The sequence below is a fragment of the Andrena cerasifolii genome, chromosome 3 (genome assembly GCF_050908995.1).
Source record: "Andrena cerasifolii isolate SP2316 chromosome 3, iyAndCera1_principal, whole genome shotgun sequence".
NCBI lineage: Eukaryota > Metazoa > Arthropoda > Insecta > Hymenoptera > Andrenidae > Andrena > Andrena cerasifolii.
Genome location: NC_135120.1, coordinates 19,549,216 through 19,576,805, shown reverse-complemented (window position 1 = coordinate 19,576,805; position 27,590 = coordinate 19,549,216). Strand labels below are relative to the sequence as shown.

Genomic DNA, 27,590 nt, shown 5'->3' with positions numbered 1-27,590 from the left:
TACACTTCCAAAGTGCCAAATAGAGTATTTTATTTCGAATCTTAAAAACTACAGGCAATATTCCGTTCAGAGGTAGGATGTAAACGAAGATGCACACGTAGTAATCGTCTCTTTTATTTAATAGTTACATTATAAAACTTAGATCATGAATTCAGGTTATCATCTAAAGCTCCATTAAATTGTTCTAAGTATGTTATGTCTTCCTGCCGTTTCAATACCATCCTTTCAATCTTTGGCGGCAAGCAAACACCGACCAATGCGGACACCGCGCTTCTTTTACGTGTCCCGACATCCTTTCTCCTCTTGCGCTGTAATACTTTGGCCCTTTTTATCCTCCTCTCCGACGTGTGTATTTTATGAATATGCTCTGCTAATCTCGCTTTGGACGACAGCAATACCTTGCACACGTCGCACTCGTATCTTTGCCCTAAATGTTTAATTCGTATATGAAGGTCTAGATTACTTTTTAAATAATAGCTTCTATCACATCCATCGTACGGGCAAGGCACAACCGATCTGTTATCCAGGTGGACTCTAGAATGAGTCCTTAAACGATATTTGTTGGTGAACACTTTGTCGCAATCCTTGAACTTACAGTCTAAAAGATAAAAGTAATAAGTTAGATAAAGAAATCTCTGCGAATACCCGGAGCAACAAATAACGTTATGCTAGTTTATGACGAAACACTTCGCCGCTACATTAATAAACATATATTAATTTCAATAAATACTTACTAAATACATGCGTCTTTACGTGAGCGCAGAGAAGCAACCATTTCCCAAAAACTTCGGCGCATCCCGGCGCAGTGCAGGGATAAACTTTCTCTCCGTCTGCGTGACTAGCTTTGTGTCTCTTGAATCTTTGTATGTTCGTAAAGCTTTTATTACATCGATCGCAGTTATGCAACTGTCCGGTATGGATCGACATGTGCGTCGCGAGTTGATACTTCTTAGCGAAGGTTTCGTTACATTCTTTGCAAGTCAGTTTACTACGATCCCCGTGCATGGCGTTATAATGACGCTTCAAGTTGTGCCGATTACTAATGGATAATGGACACTCAGGACATCTTGAATCAAGGTGAGGTGAAACGCATATTCGATCGGCCAGAAAGTCCACTAATACAGATACTTACTGGTAAGTCTTCTTCTGTAAACTATGAGTTTCTGCATGACGCTTCAGATGAGAGGAATTTGTGTAAGCTTTATCGCAGCCAGGATGATTACATTTGTAACTTCTCTGAAATGGGATGAAACTATGAGATTTCAAAGCAGCTGAAATTGAAGAGGATAAAGTAATTAATACCTCTCCGGTATGAAATCTAATATGCCTGGCCAGTCGGGACGGCCTATTGAAAATTGCATCGCATCCGTCGTATGTACATTTATGCCTTTTTATATCCCTCTTTGTCCAACTGAACTGAACGTCGGTATTTCCTATCGCACCGCAATTCTCAGTTTCAGCGAGAACGCTATCGGACTCCGAGGTTCTCCCCTGTCCCATTATATCGTAGTCGTAGTTATTGCTTTCCTAAACATGCCTCCTACAATTCGTAATTGATAAATGATCCTCGAGAGTGACAATGTTCTAAATATATTTGCGTGTAATAAAAGCATTGTAAGATATAAGTAAATTCTATGCTCTTAACCTTTCACATTAACTTCGGACGAATATTACTACTATTTATTAACATAAAAAAAAGAGTGAACGTGTTACCAATGAGATCTCCGAAGTTGTATCTTTTCATAAAGTCTATTGGAAAAACGTCAACTAAACTTTTCATGCAAAATAACATCCTTCAGATTTGCACGCTTACTTGTACCACAGACTAGGTATAGAATAGACCTATCACGCAATGTAATTTTGTGTCACTTGCTCGGGGTAGTGATTCTCTAGCAGTGATAAGATCTCGGGCGGGTTTTCTCGCGCATGCGCGGTGATTTTAGCATCAGTATAGTACAAGTTTCGATAAAATGGGGTACCTTGATCACCCATGGGGTACCTTGATCGCGCGTTACTTGCCCCCCCAACATAGATACGGTATTGCAAAAGCCGCACTACGCGAGGAAACCCACCCGAGATCTCATCACTGTCCTCTAGGGAGTGATCGGTATAACCGCAGCCTTCTTGGAGCAAAATAGAATACAGAAATAGCAAACAGCTCCCTCTCGCGTTCACCGGGTAATCGTCGATCTATCGGTATTACAATTTCTGTGCAGATAAAAATGCTGTAATACCGACCTGCCGAATCGGCCAGGTCACGTGACGTGTCTACCCCCTTAAGTGTCATGTCCTATGTTACCGATATTACATAGCATCGGTAAGGTAGGTAATGACATCAAAATGGTAAAAAAAAATTCAAATCGCCAAAAATCCTTCTCGCAAACGTTATTTCAATGCAAAATGAAACTGTTTCCAAAATTTCATCCTATCTGGAGCATGGTTGTTTTCGGAAGTTTAGCCAAAATATTGAATATAAAATTGATATTCACAATGAAGTGTTTTCTTTTATTGGAAGAATGTATCGAGAATAGACAATTTCAGGAATATTAGCAACATCAGGGCATTACTGTTAGCTTTAATATCTAATAACAATGCGACAATAAATGCAACGATATTTATAATTTTAATATATGTATGCATGCCTAGTACGGGCAAGATTTATTTTTAATCGCGAAGTGTCATATTCTGATAGCGACAGTATGGAGAAACCAAAGTATAAAAAACGAGGTTATTACTCTGAAATGGTCACAGGTGAGCAAGCAAAATATATAATCGAAATGCGCAACTTTGTGAATTGGAGTATCCTTGTGATCGCATAAATAGAATTTTTAAAATGAGTTATCGAATACGTCTAATTGTAAGTAAATGAAAATATGCTAAACTATTAATTGCCTCCGCGAATATTGCGAACGGGTGAATAGGTACACCGAAAGATCCGGACGAGCCTCTGGAATTAGCGCCCTTAACGTCAGCGCCGAGAAGAACAAAACTCGCCTGGCAGGTTTTCACGGAACATCACAGTGCTCGTGTACCACAATTGGACGACCAGGAAGCGTATAATTTCCTCGGCGAAGCTAAAAGATGGATGAGCTTCCCCGAGGATCGATCAATTGTTAGTAGAGAAAAGTACCCCCGAGAACTATAAAAGCTCCCAGTAACCAATTAACGAAACCCAGCAATGTAAAGTGCACTTACCTTTTCTTGATTTCCAACGAACAAGAGTACCATAAATTAAAAAATACATGCCTCGTGGGAAAAGCTCCCAGTAAAAAACTATTCAAACGAGAAAAGAGATGACTTCCTCTTACTGTATTCACAAGGAGAGGTTCCCAGGTGTTCGTCCCCGATTGCTTTGGTTTTTGAATATGTTTCAGAGGACCGAAAAATAAGAAATGCCTGTCTTTCTATTTTGGTCCATTTGCATGTTTAGGGGCTGAAACCACCCCTTATAGTTAATAAGGGGTTACAAAGTTGCGTCGAATAAAACTTGATATATTATATTTATATTTATATTTCATATGGGGTTAAAAAATTGTGTTGAATAATACTTGATATAAATATGATATATTTATATATTCGAGGGGTGGTTTCACACCCTATACATGCAAACGGGCCGAAATAAAAAGAGTCGTACTTCTTATTTTTTGGTCCTCTAAAACATATCCAAAAACCAAATCAATCGGAGGCGGGTGCCACCTATTCTTATGTAATTTGGAGGGTTGTTTCACCCCCTAAACATGAAAACTGGCGAAAATAAAAAGATACGTATTTCTTATTTTTTGGTCCTCTAAAACATATCCAAAAACCAAATCAAACGGAGGCGGGTGCCACCTATTCTTATGAAATTTGGGGGTGGTTTCACCCCCTAAACATGAAAACTGACCAAAATAAAAACACACGTATTTCTTATTTTTCGCCCCCTAAAACATATCCACACACAAGGAACCTCTCCTTGTCAGTTGTACATACATTACGGTTACAATAATTATTTTCTGAGAAGTTTCCTCCACAGAGTCGTTTAATTCCTTCAAGGTTGAAAAGGTTTATGAACACAAATGCACGTCGCTGTGCATTAAAATTCTGTATGTCAAAGCCTTTCCTTGGCGCGGAGCGAGTAATTACATTATTTACTCTGCTATTCGCTTGAAATAGCTTCGAAGAAAGGAAATTAAAGTGGCTTTGAACAAAGAACATTGAAGTGGCTTTGAAGTTCATGTTCTCGAAATATTTCGTTAAATCGAGTTTACCACCCGAAGATTGTATGTTTCTGAGAAATATGATTAGAGAGCATATTTGGATCATGCGTTAATAAACTCCTTCGGGAGAATATTAGCAAGTTTCCAACGAGGGCGGAGGGAATCTGTACATTATAACAGAATGCACTTGCGTAGCGAGCACCCTCGGAATTCCCATCAGAGTATCGCATAGTTCCTCCCTCTCTCCCGCTTTCCGTCTCGCTTACAAATCGCTCAATGAATCTTTCTCGTACAAGACGTTCCCTGCGGAAACGTTCGCCCCCAAAGTGCAAATGGAGAGGAACGTGGAACCGAAGCGATTGCCGCGGAACGTCGAGATGGAGAGGAGGCGCAGGCTTTACAGAAATTTAAAAGTCGAGGACCTTTTGGCTGACGAAGGGATCTCATCGGAGGATATCCTGCCTCCAGCTGCGATCCTGCCGTTGCTCGCACGCGAAGAAATATACGGACTGTTTAGCAAAACGCGCATCCTGCCGTTGGAGATTTTTGACGACGAGGAGTACGACTGTAGGTACGCGAGCGAGTGGAAGCTGTTCTGTCTGCTTCGAATCATTCATGGAGTAGAGGATTGTCGTACACCTGGTATCTATTTGTAAAAGAACAAAAGAGTGTGGCCTTCAGTAGCGAAATAGCGAAGCATTATTGTTTCCACTTGCAGTGGCGGATTTAAGGGGGCTAAATAGGCAGTCAGAAACTCGATTTTTTATTGTTGTAGCATTTTTCGAAAGTACCACCCTTCCCGAGTAAAATGCCGTTTGGTTTGTGTTAAAATTCGCAAAATTAAGGATTTTACAGCCGAAAAGGTCGAGCGTATCGTAAACCGTACCTGCGCGCACGCAGGCAGACTAATTCCTCTTTCGAAACTTTAAACGCGTGTTTCTCGGAATCATATTTCCTCTTCGTTTTGCAGTGATTGCGAAAAAACGGAGGTACAAACCGATTTGAAAAAAACATTCACATATGCGAAACATGTCTAGTTACAACCTGAATCTAAACATAAGTCTGTGAAAACTCCTATTTTGGCACAAAATAAATAAATAAAATGGCTCTTCTCCCTGGCGAAAAATCACATTTCTTTAAAATTTGCCTACTTAGCCTGTTCTTAACAAACTACCTCTTCATTTTCCCGAAAATGGGCCCCTGCACAAAAGGCCCCAAGAGCCCTATCTTTAAAAAAAAAAGATTACGACTTTATCCAAACACTATATTTTTTTCGGTTACCTTTCTACACACTTAGCCCGTTTTTAGTAAACTACCTTTTCATTTTCCCCAAAATGGGCCTCTCGGAACGTTTGCCACCTGGGCCTTTCTCCTTAAATCCGCCACTGCCCACCTGGTTTCCTACATATTTCGTCTAACGACACCCAGGTGCACGTCACACATTCCAATATTTGATCGCCGACTTTTGTAAATAAGAAATACAACTGGAAATTAAATTAGAAGACTCACCTTCGCGATCTCGTTTCTCTTATCGACTATCAAGCCCGAAGCGTTTATTCCTCGAAATCAGGGACTCGTGTGTCATTCGATATTCGACAACTGCTTAAAATAATTGAACGTGCTCCAATATACCTATTCTTATTTGCGCGCGTAAACAAACGGTGTGGCGTTTTATCAGCAGGGGTGTGTTTCCTAATTTCACCCTACCAGCAACCCCAGCCACTTTTATACGCGAATTACAAAGTTGAGGAACAACGTAACTGTGCCGTGTTCTGGAATAAGCTCGCGCGACAGCTTCCCTTATCAACCCTCCTATCGACTTTTCCGTGCTCGCAAAACAGAACCACGGAGGACTGGATAAATCTGGGCACTATCGATGGCGTGCAGTATCCGTTGCCAGCTACGGTATTCGTGCCGAGATTCCGACAAGAGGCCGAGAGGTTCCGCGTGAGGCTCTCGAACTTGTTCGCGTGGCACAACGCCGCTGTGACCGATTACGACGACAGGAGGAAATTATGGACCGTGCTCACGCTCGACGGTCGGAAACGGAAGTACTTCATTCCGAGGATCTACATCCGATTCTACGCGGAGGACCCGAGAGTCTTCGCCAAGAGGATGGCTGCCACCTTGGAGCGGAGACGAATAGCGGAGGCTTCTATAAAGTTATTACAACTATTCTACGAAATTGCTAAGACACTCCTGCGAGGTTTACAGTAAATTCAGGGCCCCATCTAGGGGGCGCAAGCGGGGCAAACACCGGGAGCGACAAATTTGGTAGAAGGAGAAAATTAGATTTAATAAAAACCAGTAAAAAAATTTGTAAAAAAATAGGTAATGCATGTTTGAATTTAGTAGCACACTTATAAATTGCTTTTAAGGGGTCATGCTCAGTCAGGAGGCCGAAAAAGGGTGGTCTTTGGAAATTTTTTACTCAAAAGCTATAACACATTTCTCAAAAAATCTTTTTTCCTTTTAAGCATTGCATCTAGTACAGTGCATCGTAATTTTTTTATTTATTTGTCTGGAGCGGCGGAAGAACTAGACCGGGCCCTGAGTAAATTGCGCGGTAGACCAAGGACACTATTTCTCGTGAAAATGTTTCAAACTACTCTTTGTAGCCTGTGTGACCACAGTGTCGCGATTTACTGGCTACACTGTAGGAATTTTGACTTCGAAATTTGCTTTCATTCGTATTTCAAGATGTAAATGGCCCCTCTGTAGATACAACTTCTATTTGGACTGCATGCAATTGGATGGCATGCGGAGTCTGAGCGAGCAGAAGAAGCAGGCTATCATACATGTACTCATGAAACAGATTAGCGGGAGGTATAAGGAAAAGAGGATATTGGCAGTGAGTAGAAGCTTATCCACATGAATCTCCTTTATTCAGATCTGTAGATACGTTGACACTCGGACGCGGATTTGTATATAGGCTGACAAGGGGAGGACACCATGTGGTAGACACCGATTTTGATGAGCCTTGGCACGATGGATCTGTGTCGCAAATAAGTAAATGGGTGTCCGAGCGTTTCTGCCAATGGGCCTTAATAATAGAGATATTTACATGGAAATTATTAAAAATTTCATAGTGGTCGTGGGGGTTTCAGTGGGTAAAAATCCCACACTAACCTGGCGCCCCCGGGAGATTCCCCTCTGAAGGAGTCGGGGTGCCTTTTGAAGATTTTCTCAAGTTAAACAAAAATTTATAAAAAAAAAATTCATAAAAGAAAATTTATAAAAAAAATTTATATAAAAAATTTTTTAAAGTTCTTCAAAAGGCACCTCGACGCCTCCAGATGGGAATCTCCCGCGGGCGCCAGGGTAGTGTGGAATTTTTAAAACCCCCCGGCCACTATGAAATTTTTAATAATTTACATGTAAATATCTCTATTATTAAGGCCTATAGGCTGAAACCTTCGTGCCAAGGCTCATCAAAATCGGTGTCTACCACATGGTGTCCTCCCCTTGTAAGTCGGCTGCAGCCTAGGGGTCCGTCTTAAATTACGCAAGGTGAATGTCCCAATTTCTACTCATTTAAGAGGTAACTCGTCATAAAGGTGTAAAAAATTTGTTTGTGATCAAAACTTGCAGAGTAATTGATTAACTCTTTAATAATAAATCAACCAATTCAAAAACTATTTAAGAAAGTTATTTCAAAATGTTTAACTATTAGTAATTTGTAATTAAATATATGATGCTCGAAATGTAAAGTAATTTGTAAAAAATATATATAATGCGTAAATGTTTAAAAAGTTCAGTATTATTTTGTTGCAACTATAGTACAAACGTAACGCATATAATAATAAGAAAAATACGAAACGAGCAGAAATGGGGACGTGAACAGAAATTGGGACATTTACCTTAAGTGTAATTTTGGCAATTCGCGACTCCCTCCCCCCAAAAAGCCTCGCGTAATTTAAAGATGACCCCCAAGGGCGGCAAATTTGGGGCAGAAGAAATTGAGAAATGTTTAAACACAGAGTCTCGAGACAACTTTAAACGCAATTCACATTTCTTTCACCTATCAAATTAGCAATAACTCATACGTGAGTTGTCACATTGAATTAATTTTGGAATTCTTTCAACTTGTTTAAATTAAAATATTTGATGATACTTGACGTCGCACAATTGCTCGCTGAATTACGAAAAGGCCCCCGGAGAGAAGCTCGTGTTACGGGAAACCGATGCTCGTTAAGCTATTTTTTTTCTGTATGAATTTCCTTTCTCTTCGCATTGAAAGGGAACCATAGACAGCCGCATTGTTAGCTTTAGCAACTGCTCTTTTGTATTACTGCCCTGCTAATTCGCATTGCTAGTTGATGGATGAAATCTCCCTGGATTATCGGCGCACCATGTGCGACCTAATGTGGAGGCGGATGATACAGCGAAATCCTGAAATGTTCGAATTCGTCACATGGATACCATCCGAGGAGGAGATGAAGGCACCGGAGAAAGGGAAAGTCGACACGTGTATGGAGAACTTCGAGGTAGTTAATCCTCTTGATAACGTCGCGTAAAAATCGCTGGATCACTACGTTGATCGCCCACGTCACCCTCAGCGTAAACTCGATGGGGGATGGTCTCGAGGATGCACGTCGAGCTTGACGTTCAGGAAGATTAATATTGAGACGGATCGTGACGTCATAGTTTCGCGAGGAGCGTCGCGGCTCGTGCAGCAATAATTAAATACCGAGGATTTATTTATTTGTCAGCTTAACCTTAATGGAAATAAGAGAATTAATGCTCACTGTTCTAAATACGCTGGGTTGTTCAGAAACTTCGTAGCGAAATCGCAGGGTAATTGAAAATTAATGTTTTTTTTTACAGGACTACCATTTTATTCAATAACGTATGCCCACACTTTCCAGAATTTTATAATAAATAAACATAGACCGAATCCTTTCCGAGTTGCAATTCCTCGCAGCCTTCTCTCCAGCCGCCTTATAATTAATATCCCTTTTAATCATCCACCGGTTGGAACTGAAGCGGTGTCGTCGCTTCTAGGGCACCATGAAGTTCACCCACTGGATAACGCTGTACGTCCTTCACGAAGTTTACGACGCCATGGTGTGCGTCGTGGCGGAGTGTATCCGCGTGTCGAATATGAATCTGTTCTCCGTGCATCACGGGAAACAGGCGAGGCTGTACGAGTTCGAGGAGCAGCAGGTCCAGGCGACCGCGACGGTGGTGAAGTACCTGAGGGAGCCGTGGCTGGAAAAAATCACGCAGTCGGTGAGGATGTGCCTGAGGGACATTGGCAAGGGTTGGTTCAATCTCAAGCAGAGGATCCACCACGTGTACGACGTGATGAAGCTCAAGCGTTTCATGGGCCTCACCACTCTCCGCATGCAGGTGCGCGACGGTCGTTAAAAAAGCTAACTAACGAACGAACGGACGTATGAACGCCCCGGTGTTTCACTTCCCCCGCAATTAAATTCCCGTTTGCCGTTTCTTTGAAACAGCTGTTTTTCAGTCCTGCAGAATTGAATGGTTAATTATCGCACGGATGGTTAATTATCGCGTCCGATAATAACGTGGTTCCAGAAAAATATGTTTATCTCGTTGCGTTTAGTCGGGAGGCGTTTATTTATTTCGTGTAGATTAAAGGGGTGAGATTCTATTTCAGCTCTATTTCAATTCCATTTGAAAGTTCATGCTTTAATATTATAAGGCAAGGTGACTTTCAGAGTGTAGGGAGAATTCAGATTTTCTGGTAAAAGGCAGCTGCGAGACGTCGATCGTGTCAGCGAGGCTTTAGAAACCACTCTGCACTTGGCAGGAGTTCTCGTAGCATTCACGTTACGTTTCCCCTGATCGGTGCAGAACGCCCTTCGGAATCTCGTGGAGCATTCGATCGCGACCTACGGAGACAGCCTGGAAGCCCCGGCGCTGTGCGTTTTAAACGTGGACGAGTCCTTTATCTGGGGCGAAAATCTCATCGACAGTCGTTTCAAGACTGCCAGTAATCCTATCTTCACCGTGGACATTCAAATGAACGACACGGAGGCGTACTATTCGACGAATCCCGCCGAGTTCGCCGTAAGTCGATCCGCTGACCATCCACGTCACCCCCGTGCTGGCTGTGAAATCGAATCACCCCCATTCGAAACGAGATTTTATCTGCCTAGTACAACGCTCACTGATCCGTTCCTTAACGCTACTCACCGGCAGCCGATTAATAGGCCAGCGTTCATCGACCGGCAGCCTAAAAATCGGCTGTGAGCTGAGAAGGGTAGCAGAGAAATCGTTAAACACATTTACACTCGTATTGTCAATAATAACAGTATTTTAGTTATTATTTTAAACTTGTCATAACAATTTTAATCCTCCGAAATGATCCACAAAAGAGTGACCCAAGAAATAGCCCCTTTTTGCAACTGAATTTTGTGCCAAATGATAGCTTATGATGAGATATCAATCTCTATAAATTTTCAAGTTGAGGTGACAATTAGTTTCTGAGATATGAGAGGTGAAAGAAGTATACGCTTCGATGTATAAACTTTTATGTTATTCCGATAATTTATACAATTATTTCCAGGGGGTTTGCTGACTGGTAATAACGAATTTGAACTTAGATTTTTAAAATTCACGAGAAAAAAAAATCAAGAAATATAAATGTCTGTGTAGTAGGTGCGTTTTTAATATATCGTCCACAATGTTGAATTGGCCATTTGATTTTTTTTTCGTTAATTTTGAAAATCTAAGTTCAAATTCGTTATTAGCAGTCAGCAAAACCCTTGGGAATAGTTGTTTAAATTATCGGAATGACATAAAAGTCTATACTATATTTCACTTCTTTCACCTCTCATATCTCAGAAACTAATTGTCACCTCAACTTGAAAATTTATTGGGATTGATGTCTCATCATAAGCTATCATTTGGCGCAAAATTCAGTTGCAAAATCGTGGGACCAAAAAGGAGCTAAAAAAGGCCTCATTTTGGAGTCACACTTTCCTCCACAAAAACCCCTCGAAGAGTTCGAGTTCGAGTTCGAATTGATCGGTAGGGTAGACGAACTATTTATGGCCACTTTAAGGTATTGTTCCAGTTTCGGCCACTTCTTACAAAAATATAAAATTTTTCCGTGTAAGCATTAAATGTAACCTTATATTTCAGGCGGTATACTAAACAGAATATTTATCATGTGAAATTCTCCACATAATAATGATCTGCAAGCAATTTAAAAATAAAATAATTATGCACCTGGCCAAAAACAGTGCAATGGCCGCAAACGGTACATCTACCCTATTATCGCGTTAAGTGTGCCTAAAATATCCTATATGATCGCTCCATCGTTTAATGCCGTTCCACGCAAAGGAAGCCATTATCACGTTATACGACAACGCCATCGCCGCCTGCCACCAAGTCAGACAGGTGCACCCCTTTCTACTCCCGGCGCTCAAGTTCCCAGCGGATCTGCACCTGAGCTCGGTCGGGCTTCTCGAGGAGAACGTGTGCCAGGTCCGCGATCGCCTAAGATTAGCTTACGAGAAGTCAGTGATACCTTTGAAAGCGTACGCGAGGGAGTACCACAGGTACCTGGACATCTTCAATCTGGACGTGGCGAGATACGTGGAGTAAGTGGCGAGCTTTGCCCTCGGCTGAATTTTGTCTTCCTCCTTCCGTTCGAGAGGCTTGGGGCGAACACTTGTGCAGTCGGGTGCGGTGGGGGGGTAGAAGGGAATTAAACGCGTTCTCGGCTGATTCATGAATAAAATATCGCACCTGGAAGTATTCCGTGCTTGATGGTGCTCGAAGCACGGCGTTCTCGACGGGCAGTGGGGGTAAATTAAATTCCGTGCCCGGTGTTCAGCGAGTGCAAGCAGGAGGAGCTGACCACGGCGGAGGTGAAGGACGAAGTGGCCCTTCAGATCGTGATGAAGGAGAAGCTGGAAGCCACGTTGCCCGACCACATCTGCATCGGCTCGTTCAATGTTCGCGTGAAACCACTGAAGGATTTCCTCGCGCAGAAACGCCAGGATTCGGCTACTGGGTTGCTGACCATGCTCACGGAGAAGCTGCGGACGAACGTGGATGCTATCCTGGAGGAATACACGGAGATAAGGGTGAAGCTGAAGGAGGTGCCTCAGAGCATCGAGCACATCTTCGAGATACGCGACTGGATGGAGACCATACCGCTCCGCGTGAGGCACCTGGAGGACCAGATGGAGGTCCTGAAGCTGGACTTCGACGTGCTAGACGGCTTCTACTGGAACATCTCCGACGAGGACTTTGAGGCCAAGTGGGAAGCTATTGGGTCTCCTCTTCGGATAGAAATGGAGGTGAAGGTCTACTGCCTGCCGGGTTCATTGCTTTGGGGGTGTTTCTATGCTTTTGTTTAAGGCACCTTGCATCTATGTAGGCTAATAGAAAGAGTGGAAATATATTTAGGTATACTAGGAACAGGTTTTGGAATTCTTATGTAATCAGGAGCCACGGACAAAATGGGCCTCGGGGCGATGGGACTCGAACTCGCGATTTCTTATTTTCTAACTCCGAGGTTTCTTATTCCGGACTCTCTCTTATGGGGGTTCCTGATTCCACATATGTAGTTTGAGAGAAAGAGATTGCATTTGTTATTTGAGGCATTGAGAGCAACAAAAAATAGGCTTTCAGCAGCATTTTGTTTTGCAGGCCTTGTTGCCAGTGCAGTCATAATTTTTAGCTTCTGATACTATTCGAAAAGCTTCCTAGACGTAATTCATCTTCCATTTAATTTTAATAAGTGTCGCACGCAGGTGTGGCCAGGATATTTCAATGCCACAAGTGATTTTATTATGCCACATGGCTTTAAATTGAGAAACTAATTTAGTACAGCCCATTAGAATACATTACTGGCACTAACTTCGCAAAGAACCAGGTTTAGTTCATTTGTCGTAAATATACTTTCGTATATCTCTTTCACAAGGACATAATAAATGGTAGATCAAGGAGACCAACGCAAGATTCGAGGAGGAGCAGGAGAAGTTCTACAAGATCCAGGTGCAGGACGAGGTGCTTCTACTGGAGAGGATAGACACCCTGGTGAGCAACGTGAACAACATAGCGCTGCAAACGGAGTTCGCGCATATACACGAGACCGCGCTGGACGTGAAGCGGGTGTGGAAAGCGATGACCGAGTGCAGGGAAACAGGATTACTGCTCAACGAGCGGCAAAAGTTGTTTGGCATGAAAGTGGTGCCGTGGGAGCATTTGCACAGGCTCATAAGGGAGTTCGAGCCCTACAGGAGCCTCTGGGTCACCGCCTCAGGCAAGCAACAAAATGTTAAACTCGCCGCGTAATCCCCATTCAGAAGCTTCGTTCTCTCCCATCCTCTGTAAAAAAAAAACTTACACCGCAGATACCACTTTCCAGCACAATTTAACAGAGTCAGCACTGCCCGAGGACCTGACGTTTTCTAGAAAATTTAACTTTTCTTCAAACCCAATAGAGTCTAACAAACTTCTTGGAAACCAAGGATTCAATTTCTTCCCTCGGAGCAGCCAGTTCTGTTCAAAGTTCTATCCATACAATTCCCTTCGCGGGGGGTGCAATTCCAAGGGTTTAATTTCTTTCCCGCTGTTAAAGTCCTGTCCACACAATTTCATCCCCGCGAATTAGCCGACACCTTCCGCGAGACTTTCTTGTAATTCTTAGACTGGCTCAAATGGTACGAGATATGGATGGAAAATCCCCTGATGAACGTGGACGGCACCCAAGTGGACACCCTCGTGATGGACATGTACAGAGCGATGACTCGAAACATGAGGACGTTCGTGGAGCAGCCGAGTAACTTGACAATTCGATGAAACTATTCGCGGTTGCGCGAGAGGCGAACGCCCTCATCAATTACTCTTCACCGTGCAGAGGTGCAAGCGATAGCAGTTACAATAAGGGAGCAAATAGACCAATTCAAACCGTACGTGGGCTTGATACAGTCGCTTCGTAATCCGGGGATGAAAGACCGTCACTTCGAAGTATTGAGCGCGCACACCGGGATACACATGTCTCTTACGCCTACGATGACGTTCAAGTCTCTGTTAGTGCTTGGTATCGAGCAGTTCGAGGAACTGGTGAAAACGGTCGCCGACACGGCCGCCAAGGAGTACGCAACCGAGAGGACGCTGAATAAAATGATTGAAGAGTGGGAGCCGATCGTCATGGAAGTACTTCCATATAAGACCACTGGTGGGTCCATTATTTATTTATTCTCTATACACAGGATCTACATCGTTCTCTTTATAATTGTAACGCTTCGGCGGTCAGAATTCTCGAATAACGAATAAAAGTTAAGAGAATTATTCGTCACCTGTCGAGTAAAGTCAACCCGGATTTTATTCGATACGTTATTTAAATAATTTTTTATTTAGTCACTCATGGTTGCGAGAGGTAAAGCGCAGATAAGAGGAAAAGTAAGAAGACGATGTTATTTAATAAAACAATGTACCTACCTCATCTTTATTTCCAGGCACGTACATTGTAAAGGTAGCAGAGGAGACGATGATGCTCCTGGAGACTCACATTCTGAATGTCCAGCAGCTCGGCTTCAGCCCACTGAAGACTGTTTTCGAGGACGAGATCAACGAGTGGGAGCTCAAGCTGGATTTGACTCGAGAAGTGCTGCTTCTTTGGTTGGAAGTGCAGAGGTAGGATGCAGAATTGTGGCCGAGGATGCTTATGTGGTGAGAACATTGACTTTTATCTAGGGACTGGATGTACTTGGAGCCTATTTTCACTTCTGAGGACATCAGCACGCAGTTGCCAATTGAGACGAGAAAGTACAACGCCATGGAACGGAATTGGAGAAGGATCATGAATAATGCCCTGGAAAATCCTTATGTGTGTTATCATTTTGCTGTTCCATAGATTATATTTCTGGTAGGGTAACCCCGGGCTAGCTGAGACCGGTCAGTTGCAACGTCAATGTTTTTCTTTGAAAATGGAAATAAATATTTGAATTTATCGCAAAGTATAACTTAGGTACGTATACTGCAAATTACTTAGGCATTGCTTTAATTTGCTCAAAACAATAAAAATCAGATAGCCAACAACGCTTACGATATCTATTCCAAAAAGTGGTCCAACTATCCCGGACTTACCCTACGAGGCTTCCAACTATAATCTGTATTGAAAGTATCGCAACGTTCCCTCAGCATTGCAAAATAAAGGAAACCCCTATACCCAAATCCTTCCTGCCTCCAGTCTCCATTCCTCTCAGCCTCTGACGCTTCGGTTCTTCCTCTCGCAATCACAGATCATGAAAATATGCCCGGACAAGACTCTTCTGGAGAGCCTGCTGGAGTGCCAAAGCTTGCTAGAAGTGGTGCAGAAGGGCCTGGCGAATTATCTGGAAATAAAGCGGAAGGCGTTCCCTCGGTTCTATTTCCTCAGCGACGACGAGCTCCTCGAGATCCTGGCGCAGACGAGGAACGTCCAAGCGGTGCAGCGTCACCTCCGCAAGTGCTTCGAGAATATACAAGAGGTGAGGTTCGAGAGCGACCTGCAGATCACGAGGATCTACTCCGCGGAGGGGGAGGAGGTGATACTCCGTCCGCCTATGTACCCGGAGAGGAGCGTGGAGTATTGGCTGGGCGATTTGGAGAGAGTGATGTGCAACACTATCAGGGAGATAATCGGAGAAGCTCTGGAGGCGATCGATTCGACCCCGAGGAAAGAATGGGTCTACATGTGGCCGGGACAGGTGACGCTGTGCTGCGGCCAGACTTATTGGACTGCACACGTCGAGCATGGGATCCGGACCGACACCCTTGCTGATTATTACAAGGAGCTGCTGGGACAGGTGCACATATCTCACCCTTCTCTTTGCAGCGTTGGGTGGTGGAATTCTGGGATGGATGTGGGAAAATGATACACTGTAATTCTTTAGAGAGTTGTCTGATGAAAGCTTCGTATTAGTCGGGGATATGGAACAGAGTAATCTTAAGCTTTTCTGGCGTGGAAGGTTGAAAAGTTTCTATAGGTATTCGTTACGTTTGTAATCTTCGCTCTTTGGATGGAGTTGCAATGCGAGTTAATTACCGCACAACTGGGGAAAGGATTTGATAATATTCATTATACTTATTTAGCCAGGAGTTATTAACCCTTCGTGGTCACACGGGATGTATTACCTCGGGTAATTTTTGTTCCTTTGCCAATATATCTGTAAACTTTTAGACCGTAATATCAAACTTTAAAGGTTTGGTGAATTTTAACAGAAAAATTTACTTCTCTCCGCAACTATTTTCTGCAACCACAGAAAAGTTAAACGATTGAAGCATACGAAAATGGTAAGTTAAAAATGACGCTGGGTTGTTGTGACCGATTTGTGATTATAAGAATGTGTGGCCACGAAGGATTAAGGCTTTGAGGGGATTCGAGCTTATCAATTTACCGAGATTTATAAATGAAGGCCACCTGTTTCGTTATAAGTAGATGAATGTGGTTAGTTGGATCGTTTATGAGAACTTCTAAAGAGATTTCACTCGTAGCTCGACAATCTACGAGAGTTGGTGCGCGGCCCTCAAACCGAGATCCAGAGGCTGATGTTAGAGGCTGTAATTACGATTGAAGTGCACGCCAGGGACGTTCAGTACACACTGATTCAGGGCAAGGTGGCGAACGTTAATGACTTCGCTTGGATATCGCAGATCCGATATTACTGGGTGGATGATACCGACCTTAAAGTGCGCGCTGTGAACGCGGAATTCCAATACGGGTAACTCGATCAAATTTTCTGTATTTTTGTACGTTGGACCATTAACAATTACAGAGGTTGGAGCAGGGATTTTTTTTTAACGAGAGAAAGATACGAGAAGAATATTTATTTTCTGTTGCGGATAATATTTCTGTTGAAATATCGAGCATGTACCTAGGTACTCCATATAATTAATTATATGGTTTAGTGCTTGCGTAATAATTGGCAGTATCTATAACTTGCGAAATTTACTGAAAGTACAGCCGAAGCTTTGTTTACCTATCTACATCAGTTTGGAAAATATTTTTGCACAGGATTGCCAAATATCCAATGGCTGTTATCTGCGCTCTAGTGCAGTGATTCCCAACCTATGGAAGTGCTTTCTGGATGGTCGCCACAGTTATTTTTAGTTGCCGATTTTTAGCATTCATTTATTTTAATCACGATTTAGTTTATGTAATTATTAAATTAGAATTGTATCCTGAAATACCTATTTCTAATGTGTTTTCGTTACCTGATTAAATATACTTCACGTTAAGTACACGGGGGGATGAACGCAGGTTATTTGAGTATTCAAAAGGGGGTCGCGACTCAAAAAATGTTGGGAAACACTGCTCTAGTGTATCGTTATCTTCGCATAGATGATAATACCGGTTGTGTTCGTGGCGTTATTGAAGATACGAGTACCTGGGGAACACTGGAAGGTTGGTCATCACCCCGTTAACCGATCGATGCTATCTAACTCTCACTGGCGCTCTTCATTTGGGTTTCGGCGGTGCGCCCGCTGGCCCAGCCGGAACTGGAAAAACGGAAACCGTCAAGGATCTCGCGAAAGCGTTCGCCAGGCAGTGCGTCGTGTTCAATTGCTCGGATCAATTGGACTTCATGTCGATGGGCAAGTTCTTCAAGGGCCTCGCCAGGTAATTCTTCTCTCCCGAAAGAAATGCTGAACCAGATATCAGTCGCGACATGTTTTCTGAGGACCCGCCACGATTTTCGGTTTTTATTTTAATATCATAAAGTTAGAATTATATTCTGAAAAACCTATTTATAATTTTGTTTTACCTATTAAATTTACTTTACCTTATACGGGGAGGTGGCAGGTTATTTGAATATTATAAAAGAGGGTCGCGGCTGAAAAAAGGTTGGGAAACACTGTGCTAAATAAAATCTCGAAATTCGCGGACGATCCGATTTCCAGCGATCGGTTTATTACTTCCAATCATAAATCTTTGATTCCCTTTTAATTAAATCCCAGCAATTAGGTTGCATTTGTGCCCATTGCAGATTCCACTTAAGATTTTAATATATTTCCGGCGCATACGTTTCGTTAATTATCATTCGCTCCAATGGCGAGTATTAAATCTCTAAATCCTGAATATTCGTGGGAACAGGGGTTTGTGTACACTGCGTTCCACATTAGAGCGTACTCGTTTCGCGCAGGGATACACCGTTGATTGGTAGTAAACCGGCAGGGAAAGTGCTACGACCAATCGCGAAAGTGCCACGACCAATCGCGCGTGTCAGATCCGTGGGAGCTGCGCAGATCGCTCGCAAATCTGTAGGGGGGTTGGTACGCTCTTATATGGAACGCAGTGTAGGTACCGCATGATTTGGAATGCGCGGCTGTTGACTTTCTATTGTTTGGTGATTTCAGTTCAGGTGCGTGGGCGGGCTTCGACGAATTCAATAGGATAGACATCGAAGTGCTGTCCGTGATCGCCCAGCAGATCATGACCATCCAGCAAGCACAGGAGATGAGGCTTGACACGTGAGTGCTGAAACATGTTCAAAGTGGTGCAGTATATTTCAAAGTTCCGTTAAAAGGAAGGAGCAAATTGTGACATTTTACCACATCAAGCTCGCAAGGAACTATAAAAATCTGGGAAGAATAAAAGTCCAATTAACCCTTTCGCTACTACGGGCGACTATAGTCGCCCTCCACAAAGCGCGATGTACATACAACGGGCGGCTATAATCGCTCTCGAGAAAACTCTTTTATTATCTCAATCTTTTCAACACTCAATGACTTTCCGTGATCCATAATAATACAATAGTAATAATAATACAAAATATAATGGTTATAAGACTTTCGGTTCGAACTGTAGAGCTATTGTTGGGCGATTATAGCTTCACTTACTGCGGATAATTGTTAACTGAGTGTCATTAAACAAGTGAAAATACGTTTATGCAGAATGTATAAATATCTTGTTTTAAAGAAAAGTCCCTTTTCTTCCAAACGCATGTCAAGGTGGCGTTGATCAGGCGTGAGACATAAATTCGAACGCCGAAGACTGTCCACGCGCAATGTGTTCACTTTTGGCGCGAGGTCCCGTTCAGTGGGGGTGCTCCGGCGGAGCGGACCGCCGTAGCGAAAGGGTTAATTGTAATTGACCTCGTAGAAACTTCAGACTGCTATGATTTCGGGTCAGAAATCCTGTAATATAACGTGCAGGTTCATTTTCGAGGGAGATGAAATCGTGTTAAAGTCATCTTACGCAGTGTTCATCACCATGAACCCCGGTTACGCTGGTCGCACAGAACTGCCGGACAATTTGAAGGCTCTGTTCCGTCCCGTCGCTATGATGGTGCCGGATTACGCTCTCATCGCTGAAATTTCACTGTTCTCTTATGGCTTCTCCGACGCGAAGCCCTTGGCTGGGAAGATCACGACAACGTTCAAATTAAGCTCGGAACAGTTAAGTTCGCAGGTAAGAGTGATTCTAGATCCCAAGTCCTTCCTGGGTTCCAAGATTCCTTAGTATTTTTTTCTAGCGGAAGCTTCCAATTAGTGCCAAGTTCTATTTTTAAGCACTTTTGAGCGCATATCTGGGTCATACTGCTTCGAGCACTTTTGAGTAGACACACTGCCGTTTATAAGTATTATATAGGACACCTACCCTGGGTGGAGTAATTGTCAAACACTTTTCAAATTTATTTAAGAACTTTATGAATGGCAATTTTTCGTGATTTTGCGATTTAGAGCATATTTTGCTGGTGGCAACTGGGACTACAGAACTGTCGAATCACAGAGCGTTATAAAGTACAAATACCCCTGTAAGACAACGTTAAAAATTTGGTATACTGGTTAAAAACAGGAAATGTCCACTCTGCACTGGAATAAAATACGGAATGTCCCCACTTCTGATTAGCTTCTGTCATGATCAGAAATGTGAAACAGGCGAAACAAGAAATTATTTAAGAAGAAAATTATATTAAAACTTAATTTTCTCGATAAATCTGGTTTGTGACATTTCCTATTTTTCACGAAGGTGAAACAAGAAATTATTTAAGAAGAAAATTATATTAAAACTTAATTTTCTTGATAAATCTGTTTTGTGACATTTCCTATTTTTCACGAAGGTGAAACAAGAAATTATTTAAAAAGAAAATTATATTTAAACTTAATTTTCTAGATAAATCTGTTTTGTGACATTTCCTATTTTTCACGAAGGCGAAACAAAAAAATTATTTACGAAGAAAATTATATTAAACCTTAATTTTCTCTATAAATCTGTTTTGTGAAATTTCCTATTTTTCACGAAGGTGAAACAAGAAATTATTTAAAAAGAAAATTATATTAAAACTTAATTTTCTCGATAAATCTGTTTTGTGACATTTCCTATTTTTCTCCCCCTTACCTTTCATATTTTAAATTAAATATTCAATCTGTACCAAGTATCACATATTCCGCAAACGCAGCAGGTGTCCCGATTCTTATGAACAGCGGTGTATCTAGGTTGCACTGCTTTTCTGTCGCTTGTGCCCTTTTCGGTACCATTTTACTTCTCCCCGGTCGGTACCCTCATTCGATCAATTCAGTCTCTTGTATATTGAACTTCGGACGCAACATTTCTCGTGCCATTCCGTACCCTCGATTCGAGTTTCCGTTCATACAAACAATCCGGGATTTACGTCTTCTTCGACGCGGATCTATTTTTGTACAGGATCATTACGACTTCGGAATGCGGGCGGTGAAGACGGTCATCGCCGTAGCGGGGAATTTAAAAAGGGAACAGAAGGATCTGAACGAACAGCAGATCTGTTTACGTGCGCTCAGAGACGTAAACGTTCCGAAGTTCCTGAAGGATGACTTGACTCTCTTCAACGGTTAGTTTCTCCTACCTAATTCCATCCGTTGCACTCATCCCACAAATATTAATACTGCTCTAGTCATTGTTTCTTCTGTGTACGTGCATCTCTCCGTTTCGTTGTTGCAACGCTTCTTTGCTTTCCGACCCTGTGAAGGCTTCACTGTGACGATTTCGTATTCTGCATAAGAACTTTCACGTAGGATAATTGGGCCAAGCTACGCAGAAAGCTACCCTCAGTGATCTAAAATTGAGTTTTAGTTTGAAGACTTCAATTGTTAAAGAAAAGTAGCTTTATTTCCATCGGGAATATTTTACTTCTTGTTATTATTTCACAATGCTTTTTAATGGGTTATTTAATGGCGAGTACTGTAATTAATATTAAGTACTTCAAATCTTGTGCAGTTTTTGTTTTTTTAAGCCTCAAATGGAATTATGGCACGGTAGTATAATTAATATTACTTTAAATCTTCCGTAGCTTTTGTTTTGTAAGCCTAAACTGGAACTATGGTTTGGTAGTACAATTAATATTATTTTAAATATTCTGTAGTTTTTGCTTTTTAAGCCTAAAATGGAACTATGGCGTGGTAGTTTTAACAATCAATAATTGAATAATGTAAGAGTTGTTGACGGGTTGTTAATTTTGTACAGAATGAAGAGCACAGAATTATGGGATCCCTACTGTGTTAACTATTTCATTTTTTGCGAGTTTGAGGGTTGGTAGTTTTCTGCACAGCTCAGCGCAATTGACGTATCGACGACGCTTCTCGCGTGTATCATTTGCGCGAAGTATCCCAGAACTGTACGAGTAAGTTTAATTAGGAAATAAAACTTGAAGCCACCGGGGAAGTGCCGTCGATACTTTCTGAAAAGAAGCTTAAAAATACAAGTTTCCAGCTTATCAGTCCTGCTATAAGTCACGAAACACCATGTTCAAGCAAAGAACGCTATTCGCCTTCTAATTATGGTCTGCTTTCTCGATCAGGCATCGCGTCTGACCTTTTCCCTCGTCTCGAGGAGAAGAAGGTGGACTACGGGATCTTGGAGGCAGAGATTCGTGCAGCGATCCTAAAGATGGGCCTGGAGGATATCGAGGGTATGAATTTTTATTGCATCTCTCAGCGAAGTGCCGTAAAAACAATTCAAACAAGCTCCGACGCATTTACGTTCTTGGAAGCTGTAAAACTGCGATTTCAGTGAACTCGATGGCTCTAATAATAAACAGATTAAATCCCTCTAGCAAAGTATTAATCGCTTTGAACAATTACAGTGATAAACTGTAATTGAATTGAGATTGGATCGACTCGATTCCATTGAATTCATTGAGAATTTATTCAGAATCGAAGCTGAAGTGGTTCGAAATTTAATTAGCAAAGGGACTTTTTAAAGCAGAAGTCAATGTGAAAGTTTGTGAAATTATTTCCCAGCGTATGAATCAGCATCGACGATTCAGGAACCAGAATACCTAATTGAAGGATCGCGTCAAGTAGGATTTACACAACTGGAGGAATCGGGCGCATTGGGAATATCCGTTTTAATTACAGCATTACAGTGGTGCCACTGAATAACTCGTGCACATCTGTATTTCGAAGCTTTTCGCCGTCGAATTAATCAGCTGGGAAAGGAGATGATCCTGCGCAGGGGTAGTTTATGCATTCCGCTGAATAAATAACGGGGGATCGTTTATTTCCGCGCGCGAAACGTATAGGTGTCATTACACACTCCCCAAGTACCCTTGTTTCCGTAAAACACCTATCCATGTACCTGCATTAAAAGCGAATTACACGCCGCTTGGTTCGCGAAGCTTCTGTTCCGAGCAGCATCATCGAGCCGGGCAGTCTCGAATTGATTAGAGACAACCGCGCAACGATCGAAAGGTTTAAATTGACGCGATAGCAGGTGCTTTTATTCCGTTATTGGTCGACTTCCGTCCCTGAAAGTCGAGCTCCCCTTTTGTTCGACAAATTCGTTTTTCACCCGCGAGGACGAAATTACTTTAACGAACAGCGATATGTACACCTATCGCGAATAGCCTGGCTCGCCATCTCTTTCCTCCGAAAAACGATATTTTCCATCGAAATGAATTTGCCGAGGCTGTAGCGAGCCCTCGCTCTAGTTTCCCGCTCGATACCCCCAAGTTCCATCCGAAGCTGCTGTCGTTTATTAAACCACGAGTTTTCTTACGACACTTGAGCTTAAGCTTCGATTAATGTTCAACAACAGCCTTTCCGAGGCTCTGAATAATTCGAGCTCGTTAATCGAAACCCTTAAGGGGTTACCTACCGTCAGGGGGTAGAAAAAGAATCGATTCTGTGGGAATTTATTTGAGAAAGTACATGCATATTTTTATGTAATGGTTTTTGTATTCGGATGAGGGACACTTTAACAGGTTATTATATTATGTTTTGGTATAAAAATATTTAGTTATTGCTCAATTACAACTGATTTCTCTGAAGCTGTTTTTAGAAACACGTTTTGCGGTGACCAACATTACTCGGAACTGGGTTATCTGAAATAAAAAAACCAAGAAGATTTAGTTAGTACAATAGTTTATCTAGTCTTTAATCGTTCCGTTTTTCAAAATATTAATCTGGGACAAAATGGCAGATGTTTAAAGTGAAGTGATCGACTTTCGTTGAAAATAACACTTATTTTTCATCCATAAAATAAAAACTATGCATTGGAAAAACAAGTGCTTCGATTAAAGACTAGAGTTGAATGTCTAGAAGAAACCTACAAAGTTTCAGAAAGATTGGTGACGCGGTTTTGAAGAAATCGTGGTCACCGGTCTAAAAACAGCTTCCGGGAAATCAGTTGTAATTTTGCAATAACTAAATATTTTTATACCAAAACGTAATATAATAACCTGTTAAAGTGTCCCTCATCTGAATAAAAAAACCATTGCATAAAAATATGCATGTACTTTCTAAAATAAATTCCCAAAGAATCGATTCTTTTCCTACCTCCTGACAGTAGGTAACCCCTTAAGCGCAGCGATGGGACCGATCCAGTAGTTTCTCATGACTTCGTAGTGATTAGATAATGGAATACTGATTTAGAAATTGCCATTTGCGAAGGGACAACCTGCGCGCCACGAGCCATCGATTCACTGCTTTAAATTATTCAAGCTCCCATTCGGGATTCTTGCCTTGCCGAAAACAAAAATAACAAAGGCGTTTGGCTCGACGCGACGGCGGAGCAGCCTGAATAATACTTCGGTCTCGTGAGATAAAGTCTCCTTCGGGGTGTAAGGGAAGCTTGGAGGCTGGGCTCTCGGTTAAATTTCGTCCCTTTGATTTGCAGAGTACGTGAAGAAAGTTATACAGCTGTACGAGACGACAATCGTGCGACACGGATTAATGCTAGTAGGTCCAACCGGGTCGGGGAAGACGAAGGTAAGTGGTTTTCTAAAACTCGGGCCGCCCCACTTGAATTAACTCCAGTGTAAGGATTCTCGATCACCGGATCCCGCGTAATTGAAAAGCTCACGCGCTATATGACACCCTCCTATTCATCTTGGCTACTTGTTCGCGTCTCGACGAGGCCGTTCTATCAGCATCATCGGGGTGCCGCGAAAAGTTCTCTCGATTTCGTTCAAATTGATGTTTCCGAAATTCTCGCTTATGATTTAATTCTACGCTGCTGGGCAAAGTTAAAGGGTCGCTATAGTTTCCCGAAAATTTCGGTCATTTTCAAATGCCCATCTCAGCGAGAAATGGTCGCAAAAAATATTTTAAAAAAGGCATTTTAACGCCTGAAGTTACTAGTAATGTATATCTGTGTTGTAATAAAAGCAACAGCTGTTCTTACGATTGCCATAAAAGAACAGAATAGATATTTAAAATTATAACATTAGTTTTCATTACTACTTACTGCTCAAACATGATTCCCCATATTAAAAAAAATCATTTAAGTACATATTTGTGTTTTATATATTTTCAATGAATGTTAAGAAAAATTACCCTTAACTCCGGGTGGGACTCCTACGTCCCATACCATAAATCAATGATTTACACATTCTCAGCATTCCAAGCAAGTAGCTTCCAAATTCGAAGTATAAAATAGATTATTTTAACGCTGAAAAAAATTCTACGTCAAGTTTAAAACATCCCCGTACGTAGAGGGTTAAACAACGATCAAAGGGAAAAGGACACCCGAAATGCACCCAGACCAATTTTTGCAGATATCTTTCTATATATTTCAAAAACTAAGGGTCTAGGAGAAAAGCTGACTGCTCGACGCGATGCAGCAAACATTTTCCCTCCATGAATGAATTGCATTTCTTTCCAAATCGAATTTCTCGAAAACTCAGGGTGATGGCGCCAAACGGTTTGCGGAATTGTTTTCAGCGTACAGAATTCTATAAGAAACGGCTATTGAATGTTACAGATCGAAATGGCTATTAGACAGTGTTATTATGGAAACACTCCGACAGCTTTCTATCCATTTATTTTTTGTATTGTTGACGACAGCATGTTATTGCGGAGTTAAAAGGCTCCGCTCGTCGAACTGCAGTGTCTAACTACTGTACTAACGAGTAGCTTCCCTTCCTGTCACACGCATTCTGAAAGTCGATAACGCGAGGGAGACCGTTGTTTCGATTCAACGATTGAAACTTTAATCTCCTGGCTTTATTTTAACGAAAACTCGGCGTAGTGATTTCACAGATTTTCTTTTATCTACGAACATAGTTACTTATTTTTTTGCTTTTTCTGTGAGCAAGGATTGGCTGAATTACCTGGGCGGATTGTTTGACCTCCATTCTCTCTTTACAAGCTGATATCCGAAGGAAACAATTCTTCTTCCTTTCTTCCGCATTGTTACATGCATATCAATGTCAGAGAAGCTCCAGAAATGGCTACAGGGGTTGATCCGATGCCCTCGGAATGCCTCTTCCGCATTAATCGCATCTCTAAGACATTGTGTTCCTCCGAGTTAGGCCTCCGTTTCCCCTTCTGTGTGTAGCAGAACTTTTGCTGTATTCCTCGACAGAATTGCTTCCTCTGGCGCTGTTTTCTCGGCAAATGTGGAAACTGTGTTCCACTTCCTCACTGTTCGATAAGACCATAAAGCTCGAGGTTATCGGTGGTCGCTCAACTTCAACCCTCGATTGTCCCTTCCCGCTTGAAACTTGGGCAACGAATCAATCCTAATGAACTCTGGAAACCCCGTGGCGCGAGGGAATGTTGTGATTCGTGGATATCTTCCATTTATTACTATTGTTATTACACTCGCATCCGAAGAAAAGGAAACAGAAAATCATAAGAAGAAAGAGAAACAGAAAATCATAAATGGAAACAGGAAATCATAATAATGCAAATGTAGGAAGACCAGGCTCAGCTTTCATAGCTGTTTTTGTGCCTAGATCCTATTGAAAAAGGGAAGGGTGGTACGGGAGATCAGTTTTGAGATCACATTTCAAGAAAAGAAGCGTAAAGTTATTTTCAATAAATACGAGAAACATCGTAGACCCCACTTTTACACCGTAATCTACTTAGAAAGCCAAAGCAACTTGCCCAATTCGAAATTGAGTCTTTAAACCCAAGACAAATCGTTTCCATACCTATTTCTGTGCTCCGCGAAATTTGTTTCTCCCCCACAAGCCTGTGTACAAGAATCCCAGTTTCAAAGGAACGAAAAGCCAGACTCGTTGGTACTTTACGAAAGTTTCGAGACGTAATCAGCAGAAAGGTCGCTCACCTACCCTTCCCACCACGCATTCAAATAGGGATCCTCCGAATATACAAAATACCTTTTCGCTTTTATTCGATCCCACGCAGTCTCCTTGCAGGCTATTTGCTTAGCGACAGCGTGCTTTATACAAATGGTATTGTCAGACTGATCCTCGCACCGACAGCGGGGAACGATCTTCCACGGATAGGGTGCTCACCAGTCCCTTCTTCATCCCCCTCGTTTATACGCTAACATCGAGCCTCAATCTCTGAGACAGACCTTTCCACGATTTACAGTGATGGGCCAAAGGCAGTCTAAAACTCATCTTCTTACGTGTCTGCATAACAAAGTTAATACTAGGCTTTGTATATTACGTATCACTGGTCTATCCAGGACAGTCCCGAATCTGCAGTGCCAAATAAAAGTATTGGGACACCCTTCGAAACAGCAGAACTTTTTTTAAAATTGGTCCAAAGGACTTGAGTTTTTTTTTTAGAAGCTAGAAGCATTAGTTTCGTAGTTGACGTATTTCGTCGTTTTGAAAACAAATGAAATTGGTTGGAATAGCGAAGAATAGCGAAGATCGCTGTTTCAACTTTTTTATCCGAGTCTGTAGTGAAAATTTAAGAAATCCTGTTTGTAGATTTAAGGGGACTAGGCAGTCGAAAAATCGACTTTTTTATTGCATTTTCCGAAAGTACTATCTTTTCTCAATAAAATGCCGCTTGGTTTATAGTAAAATTTGCAAAATTGTAGATTTGGCAGCTAAAAACGTGAAGCGGCAACCTATAGCGTCGCCTTTGCCGAGATACTTTAAATGCGTTTTTCTCGAATATTTTTTTCTCTTCATTTTTTCCTGATTGCGAGCGAATTGAGGTTGAAATCGGCTTGGAAAAAATACAGGATGCGTAGAACATGTGTCATTTCGGCGCAAACCTCTGATATGGTCTGTAAAA

General features: G+C 41.9%; 2 protein-coding genes across 4 annotated transcripts in view; one reads left to right on the top strand and one right to left on the bottom strand.

Annotated features, from left to right (window-relative positions):
- Window positions 1–98: 98 nt before the first annotated feature.
- Window positions 99–1,853, bottom strand: LOC143366624 (uncharacterized). Of its 3 annotated transcripts, none has more exons than XM_076807819.1 (5): window positions 1,714–1,853; window positions 1,303–1,540; window positions 1,133–1,236; window positions 735–1,066; window positions 99–598 (listed from the first exon to the last, which is right to left on the bottom strand). In XM_076807819.1, the coding sequence occupies exons 2-5, from the start codon at window positions 1,498–1,500 to the stop codon at window positions 144–146; spliced, it is 1,089 nt and encodes a 362-aa protein (XP_076663934.1). In that variant the 5' UTR covers window positions 1,501–1,540; window positions 1,714–1,853; the 3' UTR covers window positions 99–143. The 3 variants fall into 3 exon arrangements, with proteins under 3 accessions (XP_076663934.1, XP_076663936.1, XP_076663933.1); XM_076807821.1 differs by having other exon boundaries at window positions 735–1,039; window positions 1,646–1,788; XM_076807818.1 differs by having other exon boundaries at window positions 1,646–1,786.
- Window positions 1,854–4,528: 2,675 nt separating this feature from the next.
- Window positions 4,529–27,590, top strand: part of LOC143367288 (dynein axonemal heavy chain 1) — a 153,249-nt gene continuing 130,187 nt past the window's right edge. Inside the window, exons 1-21 of the mRNA XM_076808925.1 lie at window positions 4,529–4,763; window positions 5,878–6,358; window positions 6,918–7,047; window positions 8,513–8,683; window positions 9,201–9,548; window positions 10,020–10,235; window positions 11,514–11,773; window positions 12,010–12,484; window positions 13,128–13,446; window positions 13,834–13,965; window positions 14,044–14,364; window positions 14,645–14,822; window positions 14,883–15,015; window positions 15,431–15,976; window positions 16,665–16,891; window positions 17,548–17,790; window positions 18,528–18,641; window positions 19,326–19,581; window positions 20,818–20,980; window positions 21,947–22,057; window positions 24,265–24,356. Of these exons, the coding sequence (XP_076665040.1) occupies window positions 4,529–4,763; window positions 5,878–6,358; window positions 6,918–7,047; window positions 8,513–8,683; window positions 9,201–9,548; window positions 10,020–10,235; window positions 11,514–11,773; window positions 12,010–12,484; window positions 13,128–13,446; window positions 13,834–13,965; window positions 14,044–14,364; window positions 14,645–14,822; window positions 14,883–15,015; window positions 15,431–15,976; window positions 16,665–16,891; window positions 17,548–17,790; window positions 18,528–18,641; window positions 19,326–19,581; window positions 20,818–20,980; window positions 21,947–22,057; window positions 24,265–24,356 (5,151 nt within the window). The remainder of the gene's footprint in view (window positions 4,764–5,877; window positions 6,359–6,917; window positions 7,048–8,512; window positions 8,684–9,200; window positions 9,549–10,019; window positions 10,236–11,513; window positions 11,774–12,009; window positions 12,485–13,127; window positions 13,447–13,833; window positions 13,966–14,043; window positions 14,365–14,644; window positions 14,823–14,882; window positions 15,016–15,430; window positions 15,977–16,664; window positions 16,892–17,547; window positions 17,791–18,527; window positions 18,642–19,325; window positions 19,582–20,817; window positions 20,981–21,946; window positions 22,058–24,264; window positions 24,357–27,590) is intronic.